This window comes from Culex quinquefasciatus, chromosome 2 (assembly GCF_015732765.1).
Source record: "Culex quinquefasciatus strain JHB chromosome 2, VPISU_Cqui_1.0_pri_paternal, whole genome shotgun sequence".
Classification (NCBI taxonomy): Eukaryota; Metazoa; Arthropoda; class Insecta; order Diptera; family Culicidae; genus Culex; species Culex quinquefasciatus.
This window is the reverse complement of record NC_051862.1, coordinates 195,169,135-195,191,516: the sequence shown is the minus strand read 5'-3', so window position 1 is coordinate 195,191,516 and position 22,382 is coordinate 195,169,135. Positions and strand designations below refer to the sequence as shown.

Sequence of the window (22,382 nt, the reverse complement as noted above, 5' to 3'; positions counted from 1 at the left end):
CATCACACACGTGCTCGCACAATAATACCCACGTGGGTGGGTTGGGGGCCAGAAATGGGTTCTCAAGGGGACCATTTTCCATTTAACTGCGCATATCTCTGGCGAGAAAAGCAGGAAACACATTTGTCAGCCAAGGGGGAAATATCGAATTTATTCGATGTAGATTGACGCGATCGTTGCTATCACTGGAAAATGATTGAGCGGCAAAATGGTAGATTCTTTGGGGTTGATAAATTCATGAGTAAAATACAGTGATATAAGTAAAGGTGTAACGTAAACATGATTCTTTTCTTTTGTGCTAACAGACGTATCTCAACGGTCAATTTTAATAAACTGAAATCCACCACGGCCATTTTTAACTCAGCAAAACACATTAACACGCATTTGGTAGCTACTTGAACCTGTATGAAAGAAGACTATCAAATATTTTGTGTTGATCGCGCGTTCACATCTCAATGGCTAGATTGAGGAGATATTATGATTTTTTTTACAGATAATGTATTAAATCCACTTAAAAGATATTTTTCAATCACTCTTTGAAAGTTTCATGAAGATGATTGAGAGATGAAAAAAAAGCTCAAAATTTTGCCATACGCAAAGCGGACTGTCAAACTTTGTGATCGTTTTTCTCTGAACACCGAGTTGATTTACGAGTGCCACGATACCTCGAGATAGGATGGACCAAATTGGCTGAAATTTGGGATGAAGACTCGCAAGACATATCCCGTGTACGTGACGAAGCCCTATTTTGGGTTGGGGGGTTGAAAAATATTGTATTAGGCCGTTGCTACAAAATTGAAAATTGAAAATTTAAACTATTTCCAATGAACATCATACCGTTTCAAAACAAAGTGTTCGTCCTATAAACATTTTTAAATTTCTATTTTTTATTTAAAAATAAATGATTTCGGTCAAAACAAATCGACGTCGTCGTGCTATCTTGTCGCACCCGCTATTTCGACGTTCCGAGAAAAACGCGTTATAATGTTTGAACAAAAGCACGCAATGTAAACAATAACAAACACGTTTTGCTTGATTGTCCCGAAGTTTGGTTGAAGATGGTTGCTGGAGTCCAGAGTTATAATTGAAAATGTTTACGGTAGTCTAACTTGTACGTGCGTCAAACGCGGTCTGACCTGAAATCCCTTTGCCCAGTTGTCGCACTTACATCATTTTTTAGGGAGTGACAAGATAACACGACGAGATTGAAACTTCTTTCATATATAAAGTGACAAAAATGCACGTTTTTCGGATTTCGTTGAACATTTCAGGTTTGAAATCGAATTTTGAGGATCTGTGAAGGTCAATCTGTGGCGTTCTTCACTCAATTTGGCAAAAAATGCACGTATTACAAGTTAGCACGACGGCGACGAAATGCACAGTTTCGAGCAATGCACATTTCAAAATGATGATTTTTAACTTGACCGAGCAATATAAGACCGATTCTTCGGCTCCTTTTCAAAAAAAAAAATCCAAGTTTTTTTCAGCGTTTTGGCTGTAGTGGCAAAATAAAAGAAGAAACCCCCCAATGTTATTACATATTTGGAAAGATAATTGATTTTCCTACAAAGAAATATCATGCAGAATGAACCATATAGTACCTGTGCTTCCCCTGAAATAAAAATGTAGCGTGACGGGACAACATCGTAAAACTGGACTTTTAAAAGGCACACTACAAAAATCGCTACAGTTTTGCCAGTTTGTTTTTTTAAAACTTTTGCTCTTCTACACATTAGCACAAATTAAAAAACGAATCTTTTGCTCCTTGAACTGAAAGAATTGGATGAAATTTGAGTTTTTGCCAGCCATTTCTTTTCGTGACGGGACAACGAAAGGAGCAGATTTATGAAAAAACTCCTCTCCCGTACAATGGCTTGCAGACCACTTTTGGTCAATGTTCTTGGTTTTTAAGGTAAGAAAACGCATTTAAAGCACATTGCAATTATTGCATCATAATAAAAATAATTTTTTTCATATTAAAAATCATATTGAAAATTGAAAAATGTGACATTTTGGTGTAGCTTCGCTAAGAATCGGTCATAAGATGTTTCCAACGAATACTAATTTAAATTAGTTGGAATAGAAATATGATTCCTGAAAAGAAATTTTCTAACGTTTCCAAAATAAAATTTAAGGATTCTACAAATGTTTTTTTTTTTCAATCTTTTCAACACTTTTAATTGCCAACGAAGCCATCTTGTACTCGTATAAATTTACATTTTTTTTAATTTAAATTTAAGGAGATAAATTTCATTGTTTGCGGTTTCAAGAAAAAAATGGCATCAATCAATAAACCCATAAATTTGTTTTTTTAAGTGTCCTCATCTTATTCAAAGAAAAACTTAACAATTATGATTTAAGTGCGTCTCTTTGAAATTAATGGTCTAATTATATCGAATAAACAAACACAGTAATAACGTTTGAAACGAACTCAATAATCAATTTGAAATTATATTCCCAAACTTAGGAATTTATGTTTTTTTTAACTTCTGAAAAAAATGTTAAAAGAAAAGATATAACAACTGTATTCAATTTCTGAAATAAAAAAAGCTTTATTTTTTCACGAAAGTTTTTTCTCAGTAATGTTTTTTGAAAGCTTTATAACGCCGTTGCAGATATTTTCCTGGGTGCCGAAAAGTCAGAATGCGTAACGTGATTTTTGAATGCTCCCCACTGCTCGCCACTAATACATCTGCACTACAGCTGTAAACATAAACTAAGTGGCGGGCTATGTTCAAGCTCAAGCGTGACCTTTTTTTTTGCTGATAACATGACTTGTTTGGTTTTTTATTGAATTTCTTCATGTTTTAATTTTTGTTGAAAAATTAAGGGCTTCGCACTTTTTTTGTTCGTAGTCTAATCGATAGGCGGCCAAAAGAGGCCTTTTTTGATTTCCACGTGACGAAATATTGCGACAGAAGTGGGTGGAATTTTGTGAATCAGAAGAACAACCGAATCGAAGTTTCGAGATTGTGTATCTTTGAAGCACAGTGATAATGTTGGAGTAAAATTATTCAATATTATTTGGCATGTGCCATTCATAGTTATTGATAACTCGTCGCTAACATTTCAAAAAGCGTCATAAACGTAAGTTTAGCGTGAGACATAGCGCTTATTGAAATGCTAGCAACGAATTTACCCAATCTCGATTTCTACCCTCTTGGAAATGGAAATAGAATTCTAATCTACTGAGAACAATCTAAAATGCTTTTTTTCTGCATTGATAATCATATTTAGCATGTATGGGCTCGTTTAAAAATATTTAGAACTTTTAAATTTCAATGCACAGAACAGCAAATTTTATTTTTCTCGCCAAAAATAAATTTAAAAATTCTGAAAATTTAGGGTATACTTTCAACCAAGTACTCACTGGCCGGCAGCGAAATTGTTGGAAAAAAGTTTGTACCAGTCTTAGCTAGTATAACAGATCTTAGACACAGGTATAAAGTAGCGTTAGTTCACCCGTTGTTTCCAACGACTTGAACTAGAAACTTGCGGTAGAGTCCAGAAAAAAACCTGGGGGTTGTAATTGTTATGGGAATATTTTTGTTTGTGTTGGCGATTGTCTGGCCCCGCCCTAACACAGAAGCAATTGCCGGAAGGATTCTCGATCGCTATTCAGACTTCCAATTCTCTTGGACAAATCAGGGATCATTATTTATTAAAAAACCGACACAACTATTTGAAAAAAAAATATCATCAAACAACAATTGAACGGAGAAATGCTGACCAATGCCATATCCTTCTGACCAGGAGCGTATATTCTATTACCAATGACCACCACAATCCCGGGTTGACAGCCTCAACCTCGGGGTCGCGTAACCGCGTGGAAATGCAATTATTTACATAATTAATTTACAACGCATGGCAGAGTGCGTGCCACCACACGTGTGCACCAATAGGGTGTAATATGGTTGTATGGAAAAAAATAAAGTTGTCCAAATTTAGCGAGCACAACCATTTTTTAGTTCTTTTTGGGGTCCTAAACAACTCCCCAAAGTTTGGGAACGATTGGTTTAGTCCTCACTTTGCGCAAAGCGATTCAATTTTCCATATAAATTTGTATGGGAAAAACCATTTTTTTGGATTTTGATATTTATAAAATCCACGTTTCACGCTGTACTAAAACCGGACTCAAATTTGTATGCTCTGGAAGGTGCTCTACAACTTTCCCGAAGAGAGTATGGTGCTAACTTGCTCCTATAAAAAGATACAGCGTGTTCAAAACTCGTCTAAAACGTGTTTTTTGCTCGAAAATCACGTTTTAGACGAGTTTTGAGGACGCTGTATCTTCTTTCAGGGACAAGCAAGCACCATACTCTCTTCAGGAAAGTTGTAGAGCACATTCCAGAGCATCCGAATATGAATTCGGTTTTAGTACAGCGTGAAACGTGGATTTTATAAATATCAAAACTCAAAAAAATGTTTTTTCCCATACAAATTTATATGGAAAATTGAATCGCTTTGCGCAAAGTGAGGACTAAACCAATCGTTCCCAAACTTTGGAGAGTTGTTAAGGACCCCAAAAGGACCTGAAAAATTGCTGTGCTGGAAAATCGATTTTGATATTACACCCTAGTGCACCAACCACAATCATGCTGTATGCTATAGTCTAAATCCGGGGCCCTAACACTTATTCCAAGAACTACGACTGGTCATGATAGTCCTCTGGAATCACTGCCGCCGGGGACGTTCCATGGTTGAACCTAACCTCAATCTGGCTTGTTCTCGTTGTTGTAGGCTGACACACAGCTACGACATAACTGGGATTGCGTGCAACAGCACCGTGACCACATCCAGCATCGGTCAAGCAGTGGCACATTCCATGAATCATCGTCACCCGGTGGAAGCAGTGGGGTTTACCACATCCACGTGTGTGTAGTTTTGGACACACGACATTGCCGCCAAGATAGATTGAAGTTCCAAAGTCAGGCCGGGACGTGGTTGACATGGATTTTCCGGATTTAATCAAATTTTGACCCGTGACTCGGTGTCTTTTCCCCGAATTGAGATGAAGTCTGCAGTTGATTGATTTGCCAATATCGATGGTCGAGGTTTGCGGAACGGAACGTGACTCCCGCGGGACTGCTGGTGTGGTACTAAATGTGATGCTGCCAGTTTGCGGCCAAGTTATGGCAATGAAAAACCGATTGTTATTTCATTAGTTTTGGGGTAGGGCCTGGGAAGGTTCGGTGAGGTTAGCGGGGAAGTTTCACGTTTCGGGTAGGTCCCGTGCTCGTTGGTTAGGGCACAATCAATCATGTGGCCCAGCAACAGCGTATCGAGGTAATTGACCATTGGAAAGGTTCATTAATGTGGTTGATTGCGGGATCGAACTTGTTTTTGTTTTTTGGGTAGGAGATTTGGGGAAGTTTTTGTTTGGATAAAAAAGGAAAAAAAGGTTAAATTGCAGCATGAAAATATCTGGAAAATCAAATAAAGTTATTTAAATCGAGCTCCACATGTACACATGGAAATCACCAAATGGCAAATTGAATCACTGACATGAAAGGGGTGCAACAAAAAAAAACTTTTGCAATCGTTACCGATGCCCGCCGGCTGCGTGTGGTGAGGGAAAAGTTGGCAACTTCCCACATATGAAAAACTTTCTCCTTTCCTTCCCAGCAGAGTGTAACATGAGTAAGGACACCCCCGCAGTCAACAGTCACAGGTTGTTATTCCAGTTGAGTAGGGACACTGTAAAAGTGTCAACTCTCCGTCTGACTGATCACTGGCGACCCAAGTCATAGTGGCGTGGTTATTTTGGGAATATATTTTCGATGCTATAATCCAAAGGGCAGCAATACTCACCGTGTGCAGATTCGAAATCTGCGTCAATTCCCCCGGCATCATGTGGTGTAAGGCCAGCATGGTGTGGTTTTTTATATCCGTTCTCCTACAAACACTTGTTCGGCACACACTCTCTACTAGACGAGCAAAATACGGGTCACACCATGACTACATCTACCAATTCCGTTGGTACACCATATCCGGGGAGAGAAAATATTGGCAAACGAGGCCCCACTCGAAGCCTTTTCCTAGCTTCCGTTAGGTTCCACCATTGGCGGTGCCATTCTCAAATAAGATTACACCTTTCACTGAACTAATTTTCACACGAGCTTTTCTTCTCCGCTATTTCGATTCGCTCTTTTCCTCTCTATTCAATAAACAACATCACACTCGGCAAACATACGGTGTAACATGGAGCAATTCTCTGTGAAATTGGACGTCAGTTTTTTTTTTTTCATTTTGTAGATTTGGTTTGAAACATTGAGGGAACGTTCAGGATGGCCCAAGAATTTCTTCTATTGTTAGTTTTTTATTTTAGTGCTCGTTACATTTTTGGAAGAAATCTGAAATATTATCAAACAAAATTTCAAAAATCATTTTTAGATGTAAATTTAAATATGAAATCGAAAGTGTCCTCACACATTTTTTTTCAATTATGTTAACGGTTTTCTAAGTTTTAGGAAATTTACTGTTAATTTTTTCTTTAAAACATTCAGTTTTTGCCTTCCTCACCTTACTGAGAAAAGGCTATAAAAATCACTCGAAAAATGAAACTATTAATTTGACCTCCTAGACCCACCTTCATGTTAACATATCGACTAAGAATCAAATTTTGAGCAAATGTCTGTGTGTGTGGTGGGATGCTGTTCAAAAAATTTGCACTGGGTTATCTCGGCACTGGCTGGCCCGATTAAGACCGTTTTGGTCTCATTTGATCCGTCTTGGGGTCCCATAAGTCGCTATTGAAAATGATAAAGTTTAGTTAAGTACTTCAAAAGTTATGCTGAAAAACGAATTTAACATAAGTCCAAAAGATTGTAAAAAGGGTGGTTTTTGTAAAAAACCTCGTCATGTTATAATTTTTTAGAAAGATATTCAACCTTTTCAACGAGTTTAAATGATTGAAGATCTGACAATTCTATCAAAAGTTATAAGCACTTAAGTGTTATTTATGAACTTTTAAGAGGCCGGATCTCATATATTTCGATGAAAACGTTGTCCGGATCTATCATGCGACTTGTCGTTGGATAGGTAATCAAAAGACTTTTTCAACGAGTTCAGTAGATTGAAGATCTGACAACTGTATCAAAAGTTATAAGCACTTAAGTGTTATTTAGGAACTTTTAAGAGGCCGGATCTCATATATTTCGATGAAAACGTTGTCCGGATCTATCATGCGACCTGTCGTTGGATAGGTAATCAAAAGACCTTTCCAGCGAGTTCAGTAGATTGAAGATCTAACAACCCTATCAAAAGTTATAAGCACTTAAGTGTTATTTATGAACTTTGTGGATTCCGGATCTCAGATATTATCTAGCATTACACTCAAAATGTGAGGAAGGCACCAACCACCTAATGGTGGATTAAGTAACGTTTTTTCCTTTAAAATACTTCATAAAAGTAAAGCACCATAATTTTTTTTGAAAGGCTTAGAAAATTAACAACAATATTTCGTATTTTTTGAAGATGTTGATCGTTTTGCATGAAAAAAAAATAACTCGAAATCGCGAATTTTATTCATGAATTTGAATTTGTTTTTTTCTTTGTGTTGTTTAATCAAGCTAAAATTTTTGGTCTTCTCGATGCCTTGATCTTTTAACTAATTATTTCAAAACATATTTGTTCCATTTTCAATGTTAAAAATTTAAACTTATGTAAAATTGTCTGCAATCATGAAAATGAGTAAAAAATTCTTAAAAGTTTCATTTTTTTACATTACAAATCGAATCAATTCGTTCCGAAATATCGCAAGTAGTGCGTCCATTCCGGAAATTCCCGGGACAAAAATCCCAGGATTTTCCCTAAACCGAATTCCTGAATCTTTGATCTGGAAACTCAGATTTGGTTGTGGAAATAAATGAACAGTTTAATACTGAATAATCGATAAGAATTTTAAAGCATTAGCACATTTGTATTCGGTATATATTCACATTTATTCGGCTTATAGGGGAAAATAATTCAAATGTTGGTTTACGGATCTGGAAAACACCTAGCGCTTTTAATATTTTCCATAAAATTTTATTTATTTTTAAAATACTTGAAAAAATCATAATAATTTATTCTTCATCAAACATCGGCATTCGGAACAAATTAGGACATTAGTAAAGAACTAAGACAGCTGAGCAGTTCTTTACGAAATCGGTCTATTTTTTAGAATTTAAATTTTTGTATTTTTAATCCGACTGAAACTTTTTTGGTGCCTTCGGTATGCCCAAAGAAGCCATTTTGCATCATTAGTTTGTCCATATAATTTTCCATACAAATTTGGCAGCTGTCCATACAAAAACGATGCATGAAAATTAAAAAATCTGTATCTTTTGAAGGGATTTATTTGATCGATTTGGTGTCTTCGGCAAAGTTGTATGTATAGATAAAGAATACACTGAAAAAAATGAATAACGGTAAATTTTTTTTGGTGATTTTTATTTAATTTTTTGTCACTAAAACTTGATTTGCAAAAAAAAACACCATTTTTATTTTTTTTCAAATGCCAACTTTTCAGAAATTTCCAGGTTGTGCAAAAAATCTTTGACCGATGAATATTTGAATCAATACTGATTTTTTCAAAAAATCGAAATATTGGTCGCAAAAATTTTCAACTTCATTTTTCGATGTAAAATCAAATTTGCAATCAAAAAGTTCTGTAGTGAAATTTTCATAAAGTGCACCGTTTTCAAGTAATGGACAGTTTTTGGTAACATTTATGAAAATAGTCGCACTTTTTATTTTTTTTAAAAAAGTGCACATGTTTGCCCACTTTTGAAAAAAATATCTTTGAAAAGCTGAGAAAATTCTCTATATTTGCTTTTTTGAACTTTGTTGATACGACCCTTAGTTGCTGAGATATTGCCATGCAAATGTTTAAAAACATGAAAATTGATGTTTTCCAAGTCTCACCTAAACAACCCACCATTTTCTAACGTCGATATCTCAGCAACTAATGGTCCGATTTACAATGTTAAAATATGAAACATTCGTAAAATTTTCCGATCTTTTTGAAAAGTGAGAACATCAATTTTCCTGCTTTTTAAACCTTTGCATGGCAATATCTCAGCAACTATAGGTCAACAAATATAGAGAATTTTCTCAGCTTTTCATAAATATTTATTTCAAAAGTGGGCAAACATAGGCACTTGTTTTAAAAAATTAAAAAATGCGACTATTTTCAAAAAAGTTACCTAAAATGGTTTAAACTTGAAAACGGTGCACTTTATAAATTTTTTACTGAAGTACTTTTTGATTGCAAATTTGATTTTACATCGAAAAATAAAGTTAAAAATTACCAATATTTCGATTTTTTGAAAAAAATCAGTATTGATTCAAAAATTCATAACTCACTCAATGATTTTTTGCACAACCTGGAAATTTCTGAAAAGTTGGCATTTGATGTCCTCTAAAACATATCAAAAAAAATAAATAAAATAAAATAGTGTTTTTTTGCAAATTGAGTTTTACCGTGTATCATTTTTTTTTCAGTGTAGTCCATATCCATACCTACAACTTTGCCGAAGACACCAAATCAATCAAAAAATTCCTTCAAAAGATTTTTTAATTTTCATGCATCATTTTTGTATGAACAGCTGTCAAATTTGTATGGAAAATTATATGGACAAACTAATGATGCAAAATGGCTTCTTTGGGCATGCCGAAGACGCCAAAAAAGTTTCAGTCGGATTAAAAAAATACAAAAAAAAAATCGAATGACCGAAATCTGAGAGAACTTCTCAACTGTTTAAGCCTGATTTTTTTTAAATTAACAAAATAATTAACACACCGATTTTCAAATATATTGCTTTAAAATATCCTGTACTCTGTGCTGTACCTACTCAGACAGCAGCTCCGATTTACCCCAGGTGGCGGTAGTGACTTTAAGATTATTTGTAAAATATATATTAACATGAAATTTTTAACTTTAAAACATGAAATTTTTAACTTTTCTTAGGTTTTAAATTCAATGGTATCATTTTATTTGTTTTCGTTTCTTGTTTTTTGACAGTTTAATTTTAAGGACAATGAGTTTGAATCACATTGGATTAAAAATTATGATTCAATAAAAATCCAAAGCACAACAAAGAACAAAAAATAACAATTTTTAATATTTTTAAAACTAACAAAAAACTGCTGTTCTTGTTCAGATTGAAGTATAATCTACACCAGCGATTCTCAACCTTCTTCTAGGCCGGTACCCCCTGCCATGTAAATCAAGTAGGCCCGGTACCCCCGTTGAGATTCGCTGATCTACACCAATAAACAGTATTGAGCTAATGCTTTGATTGTATGCTTGAAAAACATAACAAATTTAATGAAAACGTAGATTTTATGACTGTTTCATAAATTTCCCGGAACCCCACGAATTCCGGGGATTTGAAAAATATATTTCCCGTTCCCGGGGAAATTCAAAACCTTGGATAATTGGACGCCCTAATCGCAAGTTCCAAAATTAGGGGTTGATTACATGGAATTAGGAATTTCACAAAATTTAAACGTTAATGTGTGGGCCCGTATAGCGCCCCCCTGTCTATGGTTCGCAATATGCGTGCACGGGCATCAACCCCCTGTCTCCGCACGTCAACACACACAGCTGCCAGCGCACGGCAGCACGGCCTCAGTTCCTGTTCAGCAGTCATCCAGTCTGGTGGCATCTCGGCCACGCTCGGAGTTCTGACCCGTGGGAGCTAGGGTCTACGCAATGGCGAATCCTGCCAGGAGAGCGTTTGTTCTTTTCGCTTAGCTCTAGTGTTTTGTTTTCGTTTTCGGTGCACGCCAAGCGCGTTAAGTGACAGGTGAGTGAAGTAAAAAAAGGAAATCAGTCAGTTGATTTTCGGTTGTGGAGGAGGATCCGGCTGCTCAAAATCGAAATTTTGGTTTGCCTGTCACGCGGAGAGCGTGGACTTTTGGCTGAAATTTTTGATTTCTGCACCATTAGCATGGTTTGTTTTGCTGTGGTGAGAAAAAGAGCGGGAGACTGAAAAAAAGTTGAACTGCGAGAAAGTGAAAGAAAATTTATGTTGACACTTTTGGAAGTGATGCCAGATTATCAATATCTGTACAATATCTGTGACTTTGTCTGCAGGTCCCAATTTAGTAATTTCATTGACTTTTGCTCATATTTTGAAAAAGTTTGGTCGTGCGTAACCCCAACTTAAAGTTTAAGGAAAAATCAAGAACAAGATGTTCCTTCTGCTTAGTAATTTAAGCTCTCGGTAACTAAATACCGCTAAATACAGAAGATTGGAATGTGGGCTGTGTAAAAAGCGGTCGAAGTTTTTTTCCTATCTTTTTCGGGGAAAAGAAGGAAATGGCTTGTAAATGTCACTCATTCCAGAGGTAGAGATGGCTTCACTGGAAGGCCTATGGAAGAGGAGGTTTGTGAATGTTCTATCAAGTCTGACGTAGACTGGCTTGTGGATATCTTCAGTAAGACCTGTGGGGGAAGGATTTGTAAGTGCATGTCTAAGCAACGATTTGAAGAAGACAACAACGGCTTGTGAGCTCTCACTGAAAGGCCCTTACGGCTTGTGAACTCACTGAATAGGCCGCAACGACTTCAACAACGGCTTGTGAGCTCTCACTGACAGGCCCTTCCGGCTTGTGAACTCACTGAATAGGCCGCAACGATTCAGCAACTGCTTGTGAGCTCTCACTGAAAGGCCCTTCCGGCTTGTGAACTCACTGAATAGGCCACAACGATTCAGCAACGGCTTGAGCTCTCACTGAAAGGCCCTTCCGGCTTGTGAACTCACTGAATAGGCCGCAACGATTCTACAACGGCTTGTGAGCTCTCACTGAAAGGCCCTTCCGGCTTGTGAACTCACTGAATAGGCCGCAACGATTCAGCAACGGCTTGTGAGCTCTCACTGAAAGGCCCTTCCGGCTTGTGAACTCACTGAATAGGCCGCAACGATTCAGCAACGGCTTGTGAGCTCTCACTGAAAGGCCCTTCCGGCTTGTGAACTCACTGAATAGGCCGCAACGATTCTACAACGGCTTGTGAGCTCTCACTGAAAGGCCCTTCCGGCTTGTGAACTCACTGAATAGGCCGCAACGACTTCAACAACGGCTTGTGAGCTCTCACTGAAAGGCCCTTCCGGCTTGTGAACTCACTGAATAGGCTGCAACGACTTCAACAACGGCTTGTGAGCTCTCACTGAAAGGCCCTTCCGGCTTGTGAACTCACTGCATAGGCCGCAACGATTCAGCAACGGCTTGTGAGCTCTCACTGAAAGGCCCTTCCGGCTTGTGAACTCACTGAATAGGCCACAACGATTCAGCAACGGCTTGTGAGCTCTCACTGAAAGGCCCTTCCGGCTTGTGAACTCACTGAATAGGCCGCAACGACTTCAACAACGGCTTGTGAGCTCTCACTGAAAGGCCCTTCCGGCTTGTGAACTCACTGAATAGGCCGCAACGACTTCAACAACGGCTTGTGAGCTCTCACTGAAAGGCCCTTCCGGCTTGTGAACTCACTAAATAGGCCACAACGACTGGTGAACACTCACTGAAAGGCCTGTCTGGCTTGTGAGCTCAACGGAAGACATCAACGGCTTGTGATCTCTCACTGAAAGGCCTTTCTGGCTTGTGATCTCACTGAAAGGCCGCAACGACTGGTGAACACTCGCTGGCTCATGCCTGGTAAAGGTAAGGAAAGAGTTAAAATAGAAAAAGTGGGGAGGTACAAATGTGTATGGCACCATAGCGAACAATTGGATGAAGGAGAGAAGAAAGAAATGGTTTTGTAAAAATGTGTTGGGAAATACATCAAAAGAAAGGATAATCGATAATAATAAAAAAAAAACAATTTGCGAGCAGCTTCTTCCTCTTTCATCGGACGGTCGTGTTCATCGTGGTGGCTGCAAGGGTGTCGGATACAATTTAGCGCCTCCACAATGATTTGAATATTATATCCTTGTCTCGAATCTAAAGCTGTCAGTTTTCAGCAGGAAGGTACTCTCAAATGAGAAGCACCAGCGTTGCTGTATTTTTTTCTAGAGAAGGGGGGAGATGTGTGGGCCCGTATAGCGCCCCCCTGTCTATGGTTCGCAATATGCGTGCACGGGCATCAACCCCCTGTCTCCGCACGTCAACACACACAGCTGCCAGCGCACGGCAGCACGGCCTCAGTTCCTGTTCAGCAGTCATCCAGTCTGGTGGCATCTCGGCCACGCTCGGAGTTCTGACCCGTGGGAGCTAGGGTCTACGCAGTTAAGATGCATCTTAGTAACCAGCAATACGATCAACATCAACATCATCAACCAAGAAAACAAAAAATTGTAGCAAACTTTCTCAGCCTTTTAAAATTATTTAGTTTTTGCCGGGTGCTTTTCCTTCATTTCTTTGGAAAATTTAGCTTTAAATTTCCTAAAATTTTAAGACGGCTTAATAAAAAAAATGTGTAAAAGGTAATACTCCGCCAACTCACTCAGCACTTGCCCGGCCCCTCTTCGATTTGATATCAAAAAACGGACATCGGATTCGTGATCAGGGACAAAAGCTACTCCTAGGGACAAAGTTTCACGCAAATCGAAGAGGGGTCGGGGCAACTGCTGTGTGAGTTGGCGGAGAATTACCCAAGCGTCAAATAAGATCAAAATCTCTTCAATCACAACGAATGTGTTCATTGATCAATCAAAATCGAATTCTACAATCTTAAACATTGTCACTTGATTTCACAGAGAATCGCTCACACTACTCGATTTGGTGGCACCATCCAACAAGGCCATCAGCGGCTGCTGCAACGGGGACGACCTTCTTCACGGCCAGCATTCCGGCCGCAGCGCCAACCGTGGTGGACCACTCGACACGGTCGTTCCCGGAAGTGTGCATCCTAGCGTGTGTGTCACCAGAGTGGCAGCAGCTGTTTGTCCAAACGTGTTGTACTCTACAGGGGAAGAAAGAAGACAGAACACGGGTGTTGAGGAACGCCGCCCCAAAATAGGACACTCTAATTCTCCGGTTGGACCATCGCAATTCTATAGGCGGCTTTCGGTTCGCAGTGCAGTGGGTACAATTGTTGTGGTCGAGCGGGAATGTACTTTGTTGCAAACTCGGGACGGGATGTTTACTGGACCCCCGAGGAAGACCCGTGCCACGGTCGTCGTCGGTTCGGGTCAGAGGAACAACTTGTTGGCGTTGGGAAGCGAAAGTAGCATTTGAGCCGGTCACTACTGTGTGCAGTGCGGAATTGTGTGCATTTTGTTGATGGCACCTGGGGTAATCGAATTAGACCTCGGTGCAGGTTTTTGAGGAGCTTAAATTTTCAGTTTGCTGGAAAATATTGCTGTCCGTTGGAGGATTTGTGGGATATGATATTGTGAGGGACTAAGCTTTTCAAATAATATCATTGAGAAGGTACACTATCCTGTTTGTTTTGTTGTAATGTTGATAATGTAGTTTGATTATATTATTTTAAACAGATTGATGTCGTTACAATTGAAGTTAGGAATATTTTTGACGTCAGAGAATAAATATAGCTTGTCCAGTGAATTAAGAATATTAATTTTAGTTAATTTTGTTGTAATTTTACAGTTAATTTTAAGCAATCCTTAAACTGTTTCAAATTCAAAAATGTATTATTAAAAAAAAAACCACTTTCACTTCGACAAACTCCAAGAGACAACTGAACAAACTCCAAGGGACAACTGAAACGACCTTTCCCAGCGGGGCCTCACCAAAGTGTCTCCGGATGTCATCACACGTGGTTACACTGCGAGCTAGAGCTAGAACTCGAATTCAACCACCAACTGAAAACAACCCGAGAGAGAGAGAGTCCCTCACCAAGCTAAAATATGCAGAACCAGCATGCGGCAACACTGCCCGGGTGCTGATAGTCACAGCAGCAGCGATGTCAGTTTAAGTCGTTCCGAGCTTGGCGTACTAAATTATGTACTCTGGCTGGTAGGGGAGTCGCGTTTCGTGGTGCTAGTAGAATGTGGCGCAATGTGAGGTTATGTGAGAACTAGTAGCAAACTGACGACGTGTTTAGGCAGCAGACGATTTATCATTAGCAAACGTGGCCGTCCTGCCTCTCTAGGATCTCACGATATCACGAAAAGGTGGCACCCCGGCTCAGTCGTCACACGAAACGTAATTGATATGTAGTGACACGGAAAGTCAATTTGAGAAGGCATGTTTGAAAGTGAAATCGTTATGAGAAGACTTGATGGTTTTTCAGGCTCAAATATTGCAATTTTCACGGAGATCGTGCTTTCAAAACACCAAGTTTCAAAAATATTTCACGGAGCGTAAAATCACAAAAAATAACCAATAAAATTTGATGTTAAAAATATTACAAGAATTGTTTGCAAATTATTATTTTCAGTACCCATTCATAACAGATTTGAAAAATTGTCATACAAAATTCGATGTAATCGTTAAAAAATCTTAATCTTAAGGAGGATCTTTCTGATCGATTTGGTGACGTTGGTGGAATTGTAGACTATTGTGATGAAATATCCAGCACTCGATCGCTATATTTTGATTGGTATTTCTCGACTTATGAACGATATTTCTCAATCGAAGATTGAAATCATTCGATCTTTATATGTCGATCTACTATCGACAAATTAAGACTAATGATCGAGAAAATCTCGGTATGTGTTCGAATCTTGTTTTCAAAAATTGAAAATTCCATTCCATTCCAAAAATCTAAAATTTCAAAAAACATTTTTAATGCTTCAGAATTAAAGAAAAAGGAATTCAATTAATTTATTTGAGTTTATAATTTAAAATTAAAAAACTCGATTATCCGAAGTTTCGATTATCCGAAGTTTCGATTATCCGAAGTTCAACTATCCGAAGATTTGTATGAGACTATGGATAATCGAATAACGAACGAAAAAAATGAGTTATTTTGTTATTATATTATTTTTACATGAAAATTGAGTTCTACGTTTCTATTTTAGTAAAATTTGAATAGCTGATTGCCGATTAATTTAAGTAAATGCATTGTTCATTAATTGAACGCCATTTTAGCCACATCCTTGGATTAAAAAAAAACTAGTTTACTTTAGCGTAGTTCAAGCACTACTGTTAAAAAATAAAATGACAAAATTTTTTTTTCAGATTTTGATTATCCGTAGTGAAATCATTCCGAAGCCTTCCGATAATCGAATCTAGACTGTTTAAAATAAACAAAAAATAAAAAATCCAGAACCTTAAATTTTAAATTTTTGTTAAGTTAAATACCATAAAACGGGGTGACTTTGATAGGTTTGCGATATTTCCGCAAAATGAAGAGTACAATCAAAATACGTAAGGAATGGTTTAGTATCCGTGGTAGAGAAGTTTTCAAAGTACCTCAAGAAGAATTTTTCATAAAATTTTGAAAAGTTCAAGAAGTAAGTTAACTATAGCTAAGAAAATGTTGATGAAATTCATTGTTTTAAACTTTACCAAGTGTCATGATTTTCTCAATGAACATGATTTTGAGTCGGAAAACGGAATGCATTTTCGGATTATTTAGACAATTTTCCACTAGGAGAAGTTTAAATAAGTTTGTAAATAATTATAAATATGTGTTTTTGGAACACAATTTAAAAAAAATCTTCAAATTTTTAGGCAATTTCAGTCGAACAAATTTCATGTAAAATGTAAAAACTTGTGATTCGTGCTTCGAAGTCAGTATAAAATGCAATATAAATCTATAATTTTTTAAACAAAACTAGATTTGAAAAATTTCAGGCAAAATTCCGACTTTTAAACAATGTTACCTAAAATTTATATGTATTTTGTTAAAAATTTTATTAACTTAGTTAACTCAATATAAACATTGTTTTTTTCTTAAAAACTATATCAGTTACTTTGGTGGTGGAACATTTAACGTACAAATAAAGTTTGAATATCTAAAATATTATTTTAACAAAAAAACCTATGACTATCAAAGTCACCCCGGAATTTAAACTAAGAGTTTTTGACGTATTTATTTTTCTTAACAATATTAAAAAAACTTTTTTTTTCCAAAATAGTGCAAGGACTTTATGTGGCCTACCCCAGTACATGTTTTAAAAATAATAATCTTGAGAAAAACCTTACCTGTGGGAAAACATTCCAAAAAAACAAATTGAAATCCTATCAAAGTCACCTCGGATTACGGTAATGTATATCTTTTCAGTAATTCCTCACGAAAACAGCCTGATTCGGAAAAAAGTTCTCCGATCGGGCTCAAAATTTGTCTGGGGTTTCCTTGGCTCAAATAATCAGACCCGTATTTTTTGTTTGGCCATTAGGGTGACCTACGCAGTGTTAGGGTGGTCCAAAAAATTGCAATTTTAGTCGATTTTCGCAAAAAAACACCTTTTTTTTTTAAATCATATCTCTGCGTATTTAAATTGACGGTTTCCACGCGAAATCGACCACTCAAAATCCGGACCATTTCCGATCTAAATAAAACTTGCTGGATCGTTTGTCCTACTCAAATCAACAACACTCAGCTTAGTAATTCACAATGGAATTTGAATTTTAGGAATTCTTTTAGTTTGAAATTATTGGTAATTACATTTACATTACATTACATTACAAAATCATATCTTTCGAAGCAGATGTTCAAAAAATCGATCGAAAGTGTGTTTTAACGAAAATCGTGCGCTCTTTTCAATGAAAATATTTCCAAAAGCCGAAACTTTCATTTTCGATCAAAAAACAACCAAAAATCAAATTTTCTTCGAAAATCAGGCTGAATACACCCTTTGATTCAAATTTTTCCATTACCATTCGAAAGAACGGACAATTTCCCACTTTTCTTCCATAGACACCAAGTTGGAGCGAAAGCGTTTTCGAGTGGTTTGTAAATAAAAACCTTTTTTTCGTTTTTTTTTTATTTTTTTTTTCCAAAAAACTAAATTACATGTTTTATGGCAAATTTTGTAACAGATCCCATTTTAAAACTTAAAATAAAGTTCTGCTTCCGTGTTTTTGAGTTTTTCCTTGACGTACCAGTTTCAAATACATATAAAAGGAACGAAATAATTACTAAAGATAACCAAAAAAGGTGCACTTAATGTAACATTTCCTGAACCCCTTTTATTATGGAAACATGTTTATCTCACTCGTCAGTGTTGTTAATACCTGCAAAATTGTTTTTTTTTTCTTATTTCATTTTCCAAATTCATCTGGAAACATCATTTATTAGTGTTTATCAAAACTATTTGCGTAGTTTTGAAGCTAATTATATCAAGAATAAATTTGCAGAATAAACAAGCTATTTCATCAAATCTCTGAAAAGTTACAACAATTTTTGTATAGAAAAGCTGCAAATTGTAAAATTCTGTGATATTTATTTCCTTTTCGTCCTACTATTACTTGAATTATTCGCAGGATGACAAATCAAAAATCCTGTGTTGGATTTTAATTTTATTTTAATTGTAGGAAAAAAACCACGTTGACAAATTATTGAACATCTTACAAAATTCTGCTAGTGACTTACAACAATTTTCCAGGCAAACGGCATGGCCAAACTCTAAGGTGCTCGGATCGACTTCAAATCTTCGGGATTCTCTACCCAAAATAGTTTTATACATGATTTTTGTTAGGTAATTAGGGTGGTTCCTGGCACGTCAGGGTGTGCTTTAAAATTACAATTATTGCGATTTTGCAAAAAAAAACACATATTTCCAAAAACAACTTGACATTGTTTAAACCAACTTAAGTTATCCGGTTTGTACATGGAAAGTGACTAATTTGGCTTTCGGCGTTTGACAACGATTATTAAAAAATACTCAAAATTGTCATCTTTAAACCGCCCTTACCCGACAGGAATCACCCTAAGACCCAAAAATAGGAAAAAAATATTTTGCAGGTATCAACAACACTGACGTGAGATAAACATTTTTCCATAATAAAAGTGGTTCAGGAAATGTTACATTAAGTGCACCTTTTTTGGTTATCTTTAGTAATTATTTCGTTCCTTTTATATGTATTTGATACTGGTACGTCAAGGAAAAACTCAAAAAACACGGAAGCAGAACTTTATTTTAAGTTTAAAAATGGGATCTGTTACAAAATTTGCAAAAAAACTTTAAATTAGTTTTTTGGAAAAAAATTTAAAAAAAAAAACGAAAACAGGTTTTTATTTACAAACCACTCGAAAACGCTTTCGCTCCAACTTGGTGTCTATGGAAGAAAAGTGGGAAATTGTCCGCTCTTTCGAATGGTAATGGAAAAATTTGAATCAAAGGGTGTATTCAGCCTGATTTTCAAAGAAAATTTGATTTTGGGCTGTTTTTTGATCGAAAATGAAAGTTTCGGCTTTTGGAAATATTTTCATTGAAAAGAGCGCACGATTTTCGTTAAAACACACTTTCGATCGATTTTTTGAACATCTGCTTCGAAAGATATGATTTTTTCAATATAAATGTAATTACCAATAATTTAAAACTAAAAGAATTCCTAAAATTCAAATTCCATTGTGAATTACTAAACTGAGTGTTGTTGATTTGAGTAGGACAAACGATCCAGCAAGTTTTATTTAGATCGGAAATGGTCCGGTTCAAAATCGTATTTTTATGGTCGATTTCGCGTGGAAACGAACGTCAATTACGAAATTTTTTTTTACCCTAACATGTATAGGTCACCACTGAAATTTTCAAGTTATCGCAGTTTTAGTGAACAAATACGGTTTTTTCCCGTTTTCGTCATTTTTCCATTTTTGCGCGTCGAAAAACCCAGTTTTTATTTTCAAAAAATAGTATCTCAAAGTATTGAAAACATAACTTCACCATTTTTTGTATTTAATGTAAAATTTTCCGAGGAAACAGGTAAAAATATTTCCAGACATAGGCTCTTTAGTCTCGAGACCTTCAAATCAGCATTTTAAGTTTTCATACGACCTTTTCAAATGTTAAGCTAGATTTTTGAAACTTCTTACTATTTTTCTCAAATAGCCAAACTAATCACCTTTCTTTTGCGTCTAACACAGCTAATATTGGATGAAATGACGCAAAGACATTTTTTAAGAGGTTTTTGCGAAAGCGACGAAAATTGCCATTTTTCGAACCACCCTAACTAACTTTTTTTCGAATCGTGCTGTTTTCGTGGGGAATTGCTGTTTTAAGCCTTTTTCCATTTTTTAATTTTTGACATTTTTTGAAAATTTGATAGAATTAAATCCATATTTTCTATTTTTTTTAAATTGCTGCAGAGGCGATTCGTTGATTCTATTTAGTTATATTGAATGAACGCTAATTCGAATTAAATAACAGTCCAACTTATAACCGATGTTGACCCCATTGTTAGACGATTTCTGAGCGCGTGATTTCAAGGTTTTGTCAGCTGTCAGTCGTTCGGAAAAAAGAATTTGGATGGGCTAATTCAAATGCAGTTCAAATGAACGAATCCGCTCTGTATTACAAGTTTTGACCGTCAATTTGAAATTTCAAGATTTCTCGATAGAAAAATTTCGACCGTAATTTTTCGATGGTTGATCCAAATGTCACTATCGAGAAATCAAGTTTAATAATCATCGCAATCAGAACTTTCTTAAAAATAAGGGACACATTTAAAACCCTCACTTTTATTTTACTTTTTAACAAAATAATCAAAGCGCGCACATTTTTAAAGTTTTTAAGATTGCCAAAACTACCATCTTTTAAGCAAAGGCACAAATTGATCAAAATTGGTTTCGTAATTAAATGAAAAAAAAATGTGATTTTAAGATAAATATCCTGAGAGAAAAGCAATTATGAAATGTAAGATTTTATGAGTGGCTACGAAACAGAATCCAAAATTATGATAACATTATTTCATTTTTATCTTTGGGATCCATGTTCAATGTAAAAAATAACGTTAGTGAAAATTTCTGATCTCTCGTGAAAAATAGTTTCAAAATTTAAAGTTAAGCTTCACTTTACTTTAAGTATCTTGTTTGCTTTTTTGTGTACTCAAAAGAGATTGCAGTGATGAAATTATGAAAAGTTTTTCACAGTGAAACGAATAGCATTTTTAACTTTGATGCAATTAGATGAATTGTGTATGTTATTATGATTGTGTGTTTGCTAAACTACACAAATTTACTTTTACCTCACAGGTCTTTACAGGAAGTTTCCATTACCAGATATTGCTCTTTATAAAATACACCATAAATCCAGATTTTCCCGCGCAAATCCCACAACAACACAACTCCCCGTCACCACTTACATCCTAAATGATGCAAACACGTAATCCCGGTGACCCAAATCGTGCTCTTTTGCGGGCTTGAGTGGAAATCAACACCCATTTGGGAGGTAGGGGGGCGCGCTTGTTCCTGCTCAGTGACACCCTCTGGAAACGTCGAAAAAGTGGCCATCAGAGCCACCGTCCGTCCAACCGGGAAGCCAGGATGTGACTTGGAGTGGAAAACTAGTCGTCATTTGGCCGGCTAAGAGACCACTTTAATGCGATGTGTTCCTGATGGCTTTACAACATTATTATTTTTAGGAGCGCTGATCCGTATGGTTGACCCGCCGAGGTGGGAAGCTGTGTCGGTCGGTGGTGGTTCTATTCCGGGAAGGTGAAAGCCATTTGGTGCACGAAAGCCAATTCAGCCCTCGTATAGCAGGTCGTCACCGGTTGACGGAGGGTCGTCGGAAACGGGTTGAGCCAGAAGCTGCCAGAGCCACGATTAGAGCTGTCCAAAAATGGCACCCCACCGTGGCAGCATCCGGGTTAAGGGCGGGGTTGGTTCGGATGATTTGTTGTGTTTTAAAGTAAATTTACGACACCGCGTTGGTGGATGGGTTGTGGCAGTAACAGCCCAACTCACTGATTTAAAGGGGGTTGGATTTACCAGTGAAAGGTTGGTCGTTAGCACGCTCTGGGAAAACATCTGGGGAGCAATTTTGGATTTTATATAGTGGATTGTCATATTTTTTTTTTCATAAGAAGAGGAACACGTGGAAACAACAACAAAATAAAGTTGTTTTTTTTATTAACGTTCTTTACGAAATTAACTATTGCAATGAATTTAAATTCATTTATTATTGAATAAAAAAATAATTGAATTTTTCTTCTTTGAAAATTGCTGCAACTTTGAATTCAATTTGACCCAACTTGAAACAACTTCATTTTAAAGTTCGTTTAACATTGTTGTAAGTTTTTTCTAGCTGTAATCTAAATCGAAACCAAATAAACTGAAATTAGTTGAAAAAAATAACAAATTGCAGAAAAATGAATTTTGAAAAACTTTGTTAAAATTAACCAGCCAGTCCAGAACATAACAACATAAATAGAGATAGCATCTGTTTTCGGTCGTTTTACTAAAACGCTGCATTTATCCTTGCAAGTGCTTTCATAGCTCATAATCCAGCACCTAAACGGGGGGTAAAAAAATAACCAACCATTCATGATATGACAAATATGCACCACGGTGATATAATGGAACACATTGTTCTTTGCAAGCCTGG

At 36.6% G+C, this 22,382-nt stretch overlaps 1 protein-coding gene across 10 annotated transcripts in view; it reads right to left on the bottom strand.

Annotated features, from left to right (window-relative positions):
• The window catches only part of LOC6039836, a 195,366-nt gene that overhangs the window by 49,438 nt on the left and 123,546 nt on the right, over positions 1–22,382 (bottom strand). Inside the window, exons 2-3 of one of the 10 annotated variants that reach the window (XM_038254186.1) lie at positions 13,695–13,888; positions 5,812–6,353 (exon numbers count right to left, since the gene is read on the bottom strand). The exons of 3 other annotated variants lie outside the window; for them this stretch is intronic. In XM_038254186.1, the coding sequence (XP_038110114.1) occupies positions 5,812–5,871 (60 nt within the window). In that variant the 5' untranslated portion in view covers positions 5,872–6,353; positions 13,695–13,888. 6 more of the 10 variants (XM_038254185.1, XM_038254188.1, XM_038254187.1 and 3 more) reach the window with 6 other exon arrangements.